This window comes from Anastrepha ludens, chromosome 5, assembly GCF_028408465.1.
Source record: "Anastrepha ludens isolate Willacy chromosome 5, idAnaLude1.1, whole genome shotgun sequence".
Classification (NCBI taxonomy): domain Eukaryota; kingdom Metazoa; phylum Arthropoda; class Insecta; order Diptera; family Tephritidae; genus Anastrepha; species Anastrepha ludens.
Window position 1 is genome coordinate 76,008,903 of NC_071501.1, and position 9,811 is coordinate 76,018,713.

General features: G+C 38.9%; 1 protein-coding gene across 1 annotated transcript; it reads right to left on the reverse strand.

Moving 5' to 3' along the window:
* Positions 1-4,326: 4,326 nt before the first annotated feature.
* On the reverse strand, positions 4,327-8,010 carry LOC128864762 (trichohyalin-like). Its single transcript, XM_054104520.1, has 2 exons — positions 5,576-8,010; positions 4,327-5,284 (listed from the first exon to the last, which is right to left on the reverse strand). Exons 1-2 carry the CDS (start codon positions 8,008-8,010, stop codon positions 4,327-4,329), a joined length of 3,393 nt encoding a protein of 1,130 aa, XP_053960495.1.
* Between the last annotated feature and the right edge of the window lie 1,801 nt (positions 8,011-9,811).

Sequence of the window (9,811 nt, forward strand, 5' to 3'; positions counted from 1 at the left end):
ACGGTAAGCTCAGTGATTTCCATGCAACATTAAGTAAAAAGCTACCGTCCTTGATTGAGGCATTTGTTTACATATTTATTGTATTGTTGATTTAATTACCGATCTACAGTTTAATTGTTATATCGAGTGAATAGGCAACAGCAGCATTGGACACAGGCTTCGATTTCAATTACATACAAATACAAGCTTACATTTTCAAAAAATATTTATTGCAGCCCGTAGCGAATTTCGCAGAATTATCAATTACTTTGGATTTTCAATAAAAATAATATATAAAAAGTAATTGGTACTCGTATTGTACACCTGTAAATGGTGCATTTTCGCAGGAAATCAAAGCAACGTAGTTTTCAAAATTTCGCATATACCTATATGTATGCCAGACGTCGTTTGGAGTAAAGCTGCTTTCCTGTATTGCTTTCATGAATTTGGTGTATTCAATATTTTTGTAAATACGACAAATTTGTCCATTTCTCTTCTCTCAGTGTCTTCGCGGTGACTTTAGTGTCAGACATATCTTAACACCTCCTTCACACTCTTCATTTGTCACTTGATCTTCCACGAATGACGACCGATCGCTTTCTTCATTATCACAACAGCATTCAGTAGGAGGTGCTCGTTGTTGTCTATGAGGACATGGAATTTCGATTGGGATATCTATCGAAGAGCAGTTTGACTGTACAGGCGGAGCTCTTGGAGAAGGGTATCGTGGCCCTTGTCTGGAGCAAGGCTTGGGCCTAGTCTGTGATTGTGAACGTCCGCCTTCATAGCTGGTTACTTTTAAAGATCCACAATAACACTTCAGATCATCCTGTCCAGATTTGGTTGACTTAAATCTATCTCTTCTATCTCTTCTATCTCTTGTATCTCTTGTATCTCTATACGACTCATCTGATTGTCTGCTGCTGCCGCTCTGGCTTCGGCTGCAGCTCTGGCTTTGGCTGCGGCTCTGGCCTCGGCTGCGGCTCTGATATTGCCTTTGATCCCTGCGTCTATCTCTATCTCTACTGCGCCGAGGTCGACTTTTTCCACATCCCATTACTTCGTCCAGCAGCAATGAAAATCCATGGCACGTTCAGCGTTTGTGGTTATGTTTCTGGGAGAAGGAAAACAGCGGAGGTTTTTTACCAAGACAAAAAATTTAATAATTTTTGAAGTAAATTTTTATTTATGAAAAAAAATGAGCAAATGTAAATCTAAACAGATAAGAGGAAAATATATGTATGTGTTATTCTGTTTAGGTTAAACGTCATTTTGAATGATGCAAATGGTATACAAAAAACTGACTAAAAAAATGTAATAAAATAAATGGAATAAGAAAAACTTTATAAAGTGCCGAGATATTTAAATACTTATAAGAAAAACAAGTTTACTGTACACTCTTGAGTCTAAAGTATTATTTTAACAAAAAAAAAAAAAATTAAAAAAAAACATATGAATCGATCATTTGACCTATGCTCCAATGGGATAAACAGAGACCAATGATGATGAAACATTTGACGAAAACATTCCATCGCTCTTTGGGGGCTGCTAATATCTTTCTGTAGACATCTGGACGCACTGGCGGATTTGGGTTCGCCATCATTGTTAAAAAAAATATTCTTGGGATGGGAAAAGTTGGTGCTATTTTTGGTGAACGGACGGACGGTGTGTGCAACGTCTGCCGGAAATTAAGAGCGTGGTACTAGTGACCGATTGTTTTTTGGGTTTTTTTTTTGAATATTTAAAAAAGTTAACCATTTTGTGTCGAAATTTCAAGCAAATAAGAATAAAGCTGAGGGAGCTATAAAACATTGACTCAAAGAATTTTAGCCCGGGCAGCTTGGTACTAGTGAGGATTTATGCTAAGTACTAGAACGAGGTACTGGATATTGATTTGAAAAATTTTAACTTTGCAACAAAACAGTTTGTCTTCTCGAAACGAAAATTTCGATATATCAAACTCAAAGATCCGACCATAAATGACGAAGATATGATGACATCTACATTCGTTAAAAAAAAAATATTTTTTTCTTTCGAATCAGAGATTTGGTGGCATAAACTGAGATCTAGTAGGTAAATACGAGAACAAGTACTATGCTAATAATCGAAATTGCCGTTATTTGAGTGAATAAAATCCGCAAGTGCATCAGTGCATCCGCAAAGATTGACTCTGCAGTTTATGGCATGTCGTCATCATCAGACCTTATTTCTTTCGAAATGAGAAAGGAGACACCGTGACCGTCAGTGGTTCCCAGTATAAAGCGATGTAAACCTACTTTCTAAAACCAAAGCTCGATAATATCATTACATCCGAGTTTTGATTCCAACAAGATGGCGCTATATGCCATAAAACTGACGCAACGCTCGAAATTGTGAATTAGAAATTTGAGGATTCGGTCGTCTCACGACGAGCGTTCACCAATTGGTTGCACCGATCATAGGTTTAGACATCTGGACGATTAGTTTTCTCTGGAGCTGTGTCTAGTACTTAGTCTATACTAACAACCCAGCTACTTTAAACAAGCTCGAGGCAAACTCTTTTTCCTATAAGTAGTCTCATAAGTGTAGCTTCAAGATAAAATCAGAATCAATTTTCCAATCGTTTTGATTTAGTCACCCTACATAATATGTAGGGGAACACTTTTTTTCTTAGCTACATACCTGTTTTGGAATTGGCACATCTGTTCAATGCACCTCAGTTATTCAGTTATGAATTTGCTTATAGTTTTAGTCAACGTCATCTTCCTCAGCTCCACAAACAGGCAAAATTTGGGCTATACCCATGATCTGCATTTGACAGCCACATGAAACGTGCTGTTCCATCGCCACGAGAAGAACTTCAACCACGAGTATTACTTTCTTTAGAACAAAGACTGTTTTGATTGTGATTGTCTCTGCAGCATGTTCGAATCGACCTTCTCTCCTTATTTGATAGCCGTATGAAAACACTTTATATGAACCCCCACTTTATATGAACTTGAAGCAGCTCGCACGCAATTTCAAACACTAAAATGGTCAGTTGGCAGACAGAGAAGCCACAAAACAGCGGTGCATAGACCAGTGGCAGACACGATGGGATAGTGCCGGTAGACAAGCGCCTCATCCCCGAATTTGAAGCTTGGTGAAAGAGAAAGCACGGTGAAGTAGACTCCGCTTCAGAAGTCTAATGACTAAACTGGAAGATAGTCTCGGCTGCAGCGTCACGCCCGAGAACCTAGTGCCACTGATGTTGATGAGCCAGAAAACATGGAACAAAGTACAGCACATGGCTACCGAAATAATGCAACAATTTCGGTACAGCGAGCAGGCCAGGTGAATGCGCGAGCGCCAATAAGTTCATAAACCAGCAAACCAGGTAAATTGACGATACCACTCTTACAAACTAACTTTTCTACGATATGGACAGCTACATAGTGGGAAGGGGGCAAACAGATTTCACAGGGGTGGACCTTCTGAAATGATTTACAGTGAGTGCTAACAGGGACGTATTGCACCAGGACAGTAACTGACGTTGAGTGTAATACGCAAACCGCCTCCCGACGAAATACTTGACGTTAGTACCGAGGGGTTGTTATTTTCGTGTTAGTTCCGACATAAGCTGTCTTCTGCGGCCGGAGGTATTCATGGACAACTCGACGGATAAGGCCTTCAGAAATATTAAACAAGGACTGTCGTTGATCGTTTGCACTTGTTGAATAAATTCTGCACCTCGGCGAGTTTCAGTATTTTTTGCGCCGCCAGATGTTTCCAATCCATAGCGAACCTTGTGAACGAATGAACGGGTGCACTTAGGAAAATTAGAGATTTCTAAATCAGTGTGATTTGATATAGTAACTGCATGTCTTCTTGATTTTTTGTGTTAAGTTGTAGTCCTTCATGTCTTAACTGAAAAAGAGCAAAAACAAAAATATTGCCTTCGGGAAGTGGTTATAAATTTTGAAATTAACGGCAGCCATTGTTTAGCTTGATTTACGAAAGAATTACTTTTGCTCAACTGTTTAAGGAGGAAATTCACATTTTTAACATTTACATAATTTTTATTGTTACAAAACACTACAAATGACAGGTCTACATAATCAATAATAAACATTTTGATGTGCCGAGAATAAAATTTGAATAGATTTATATTTTTCAAGCCTGCCCAAAAATATGCTATACAAAACTAAGCGCAAAGTCAGTTATTCCTCACTTTCTTCGCATAGCTCATGCCCCTATTCGCTATCGCATATTTTTAAGCAGTGCCTTTTTTCACTCTAGCACTGGCATGATCTCAGATAGTAAAACAGGCATTACCATTACAACTTACACCTCTACTGACACTCATCTGTCTAGTTATCAAATTTTCAATTAGGGAATTGAGCCAGGTGTTGTACAACTACTGGAAGGTGTACACCAATATGGGATTGGTTGACAGCAGCAGGGACACTCTGGTCCAAAGCATGTCGGTGGTTCGAAGCAATGAGGCGGTGGTGAGAAACAACACGATGGTGATGGGTAGCTGCATAATGTTGGCGGAAAACTGGGAGTTGGTGGCCGCGGTTCTTCACAGCAACTCATCGTAACTGACTCTGAGCATAATTCACAGAAAGATTGTGGGAAACAGCGTGGCAGTGGATTGCAACAGCAGCATTTATGTTGTGTTTGTGTGTCCTTCGTTTGTTCTTGTAGCCGTTTTTGTAGTGCTATTTGTTGTTCAGCGCGGCGTTGTTTAGCGTTAGCTCTTCCATCCTCATCTAGACACCATTGGTTAGAGTTCGTATATGGGTCATCGCTGAATTTGCAGCGTTTTATTAATGGCACACCTGTTTTTTTCTTGCGATGTCGTTCTGTTTGGTTATTATCTTTAACTCGCTGCTTTTTTCTTGTTATTCTTACTTCCGCTACCAAAGCGTCCGACTTTCTTTCGCCTTTTTTGCTCTCGCTACTACGTCTACTCTTATCCTCTGCTGATCGACCATTTCCATAGTTACTGAAACCGTTGTGACCTCCTTCCCTTGATTTTTTTCGTGATCTCTTGCGATTTTGTAACTTCTCTTCATTGGCCTCTGCTTCTGATACAGATTGTTCGTCGCCCTCTATAGCTTCAATTTGTTGTGATTGTAATCCTCGTTTTCGTACAGATATATCTTTTCCTTCCGTGCTTACTAGTGGCGTCCTCTTTTGTCTAGCCTGATTGCTGCTTCGTCTATTTCGCGAATCGTCTTCTATACTTCTGCGGGGTCGTCGTTTGTTTTCAGCTTCTGTTTTTTTTTTTACTTGTACCTTTATATCCGTCGTTGAAAATTGTTCACTTTGTGGTTGCTCTCTATTTGGGTGCGGTTGAGGTCTATTTTGCATATTTTTTGTGGATGATATTCCTCGTTCTTCGCTTATTGATTCCTCTTCTGACCGGGTTTCCAGATTTGTTTTATTTACCAATACTTCACTTTCGTGCATGATTTCTCTTAGTTTTCTTTTTTCTTTACAATCGCAGCATAAACAACCTTTAGTATGAATTTGCCTTCGGTTGCTGTTTCTTACATTTTGCTGTTCTTCTACTGAATTGTTTTTTTTTACTGAATGACGTCTTGGTTTTGTTTTATTGTCTTGATTATACCTTCCGAACGATCGGTGCCCTCTTTGTAGATCAGCGACCGAATCTCTCAGCACTGGTTTGGTCCACACTTCTTGTACTTCTAATTTTATATCCTCTATGGAGATTTCTTCCCTCTCGGATTGCTCTTCAGTACTTTGTTCTTCATCGGAATAATATAACCTTGTATTGTTGTTTCTCATACTTCGCGGTTCTTCTACTGAATGACTTCGTGGTCTCCTTTTATTTTCTTGAATTTGCCTTCTGAGTGGATGGTATTCTCTTTTTGAAGCAACGGGCGAATCCCTCTCCATTTTGTCAGTCCACACTTCTTGTGCATCTAATTCTATATCCTCTACGGAGACTTCTTCTACTTCAGATTGCTCTTCAGTAATTTTGTTTTTCTTACAATTACAGCATCTGCAACCTTTCGCATGTTCTTGTACTTCCAATTCTATATCCTCTACGGAGGTTTCACCCATTTCGGATTGTTCTTCAGCACTTTGTTCTTGTTCCGCGTAAGGTTGTCTGCTGAAGTTGCTTCTAACAATTTGCCGTTCTTCTACTGGTCTTGTTTTATTGTCTTGATTTTGTCTCCGGAGCTGTTGGTGTCCACTTTGTGGAGCAACGGGCGAATCTCTCTCCATTTTTCCTATGCGCACGTCTTGTAGTTCTAATTCTATATCCTCTGCGGAGATGCCTTCCCGTTCGGATTGCTCTTCAGCACTTTGTTCTTGTTCCGCATATGTTTTTCCTCTGACGTTGTTCCTTATATTTTGCGTTTCTTCTACTGAATGACTTCTGGGTTTTGTCCGCACTTCTTGTACCTCTAATTTTATATCCGCTATGGAGATTTCTTCCATTTCAGATTGCTCTTCAGCATTTTGTTCTTGTCCCGCATGTGATTTTCCTTTGTCGTTGTTCCTCATATTTTGCGTTTCTTCTACTGAGTGACTTCTTGGTTTTGTTTTATTGTATTGATTTTTCCTCTGGAGCTGTTGGTGTCCACTTTGTAAAGTAACGGCTGAATCACCAGGCATTTTTTCGGTCCACTCTTCTAGTACATCTAATTCTGTTTCCTCTACGGAGATTTCTTCTACTTCGGATTCCTCTTCAGCAATTTTGTTTTTCTTACAATCACAGCATCTGCAATCTTTTGCATGTTCTTGTACTTCTAATTCCATATCCCCTACGGAGTTTTCTTCCCTTTCGGATTGTTCTTCAGCGCTTTGTTCTTGTTCCGTATAAGATTGTCTTCTGATATTGTTTCTCATATTTTTCGTTTCGTCCACTGAATGACTTCGTGGTCTTCTTCTATTTTCATGGGTTTGTGTTCTGAGTGGTTGGTGTCCTCTTTTTAAAGCAACGGGTGGATCTCTCTTCAGTTTTTCAGTCCGCACTTCTTGTAGTTCTAATTCTATATTCTCTATGGAGATTTCTTCCCGTTCGGATGGATCTTCAGCACTTTGTTCTTGTTCCGTGTAAGGCTGTCTTCTGAAGTTGCTTCCAAAAATTTGTCGTTCTTCTATTAAATGACTTCTTGGTCTTGTTTTATTGTCCTGATTTTGCCTCCGGAGCTGTTGGTGTCCACTTTGTAGAGCAACGGCTGAATCTCCCTTCATTTTTTCGGACCGCACTTTTTGTACTTCTAATTCTATGTCCTCTACGGAGAGATCTTCTACTTCGGATTCCTCTTCAGTAGTTTTGTTTTTCTGACAATCACAGCATCTGCAATCTTTTGCATGTTCTTGTACTTCTAATTCCATATCCCCTACGGAGGTTTCCCCCATTTCGGATTGCTCGTCAGCACTTTGTTCTTGCTCTACATAAGGTTGTCTTCTGACATTGTTTCTCATATTTTGCGGTTGTTCTATTAAATTACGTTTTGGTTTTGTTTTATTGTCTTGGCTTTGTATCCGTTGCTGATAGTGTCTACTTCGTGGAGCAGCGGCCGAATCTCTCTCCAAATTTTTCGTCCGTACTTTTTGTACTTCCAATTCTATATCCTCGACGGAGGTTTCTCCCATTTCGGTTTGTTCTTCAGCACTTTGTTCTAGTTCCGCCCAGTATTTTCTTCTGACGTTGTTTCTAATATTTTGCGTTTCTTCTACTGAATGACTTCGGGGTCTTCTTTTGTTTTCTTGGGTTTGCCTTCTGAGTGATTGGTGTTCTCTTTTTGAAGCAACGGGCGAATATCTTTCCATTTTTGCGCTCCGCACTTTTTGTACTTCTATATCCTCTACGGAGACTTCTTCTACTTCAGATTGCTCTTCAGTAATTTTGTTTTTCTTACAATTACAGCATCTGCAACCTTTCGCATGTTCTTGTACTTCCAATTCTATATCCTCTACGGAGGTTTCACCCATTTCGGATTGTTCTTCAGCATTTTGTTCTAGTTCCGCAAAATATTGTCTTCTGATATTGTTTCTCGTAACTTGCGGTTCTTCTACTAAATGCATTCTTTCTCTTGTTTGATTTTGCCTCCGGATCTGTTGGTGTCTACTTTGTGGAACTTGTACTTCTTTTTTCATTTGCTCTTTTTCCCAATGATTTGTTTCTGTTAAAAATTTGCTACTCTTTACTTGACTTCTGTTGCGTTGCGCGCAGTCCCACATTCGGTGCATTTCTTCTCTGAGATCTGGTTTTACTGTTCCTTGTTGTTGCCAATTATATCCCGCTGAAATGGGGCAATTGCATGTGCCGCGTCTGTGGCGATTCCTCTCTCTATATTGGTCATTTTGGCGCTGCATGGAACAGTATTCTGTTATGGCCCTTGCTATTGCTTCGGCATCTGAAAGTTCTCTCATGCGCCTATTACAAGTGCTACAAGAGCACACTGCGCTATGTGAACTGATATCTTGGAGCTCATTTCTGGGTTCCATCCCGTATGTCCTCCCTGCTGTTGTTTTTGCACAGTTGCTGTGTTTCTCAGACCCATGAGATCGATTTAATTTCGTGGGTATTTCGCTTGCCTTTGGTCTCGCCTTGCCTTCAAATTCTCTCTGTGTCTCATCCAGTGGTTGTTTGAAGGTCAGAGCCCGGGTATTATTAGAGGCACTTAGATCGCTCAATCTTCTCTGTGGTCTCACACCTTTGGTGTTGCGACAAAGGCAGTGCAAATCATTGTTGTTTTTCATGCTGTAGCTGCTATGTTGGCTATGAATAACTGTGTTCTCTTTATTTTTTCCATTTCTGCGATTTTTCGTACCTATTATGGCATTTAGTGTTGCTGCATCTTTCAACTCAACGCTAGGGCATTGCCCTGAATTCAAACGACTTTTTTTGGCTCCCATCGCTTTGAGGAGTGAGGCTCAGTATCAATGCGCTTGGACCGTAAACCAATCAGTTCATTAGCGATGCGTTGGAAGGCAATGCTTTGGGATTTTTTTTTTTAATTAGAATAATTTTTATAAAAAATGTACACAATACAATTTTGCAGACAACAGAAAGAAATACATTTTTGAAAAATTTAAATTAAAACATTGGCATTTTTATTTTCTTGTGATGTGACGTAAAAGTATTTTAAAATTTGAAGGTAAATCAGATTATTAAAAGTATTATTTTTGAGCTCTTATGAGTTTTCTTAAATATTTACTTAGAAGCTTAAAGGAGAGTTTTGTTGATATCGATTTTCAATAGATAAAAAAAATTCTCGGAAATGAAGGTTTTTAAATTAGGGAAAATTTTATTCCAACAGACATCATAGCCAAATACTTTTGTGATGGAATATCATTCAGTAAGATCAGAATTCGAAATGAATCGAATCGCAAGGGACCATCTACCGTAGCGCTGAGGTGCAGACCGCAAATCGGACGAGCGCTCTAGCCAAAACCTAGCACTGATGATTTACAAATATTTGAGTTGCCCTTAAAAAAAATAGGTTTTCTTGATGCTACCTCCAAAATTTGTGCAATTTATGTGGGGCCTGAGGCCTCCTACAAAAAATAGTTTAAATTGTTTTTTAAGTAAGTCACAATTTATAATTTTTTGAACATTTATGGAAGAAAATTAAAAGAAAAGATGAAATGATATCAATATGTAAACATTTTATACCAAATTAAGTGAAAAGTGCATTTTTCCATTGGGAATTCAACAATAATTTTGAAAACGTTGGCCGCTCGTCTAAATGAGCATTACAAGTTTTTGGACAAGGGCTTAAATTTTTCCGAAAATTGGTTTATATGTAGGTTTGAGTATAAAAGGAAATCAACTCAAAAGATTTTGAAAAATTTTATTAAAAAAAAAAAAAAAATTTATTAT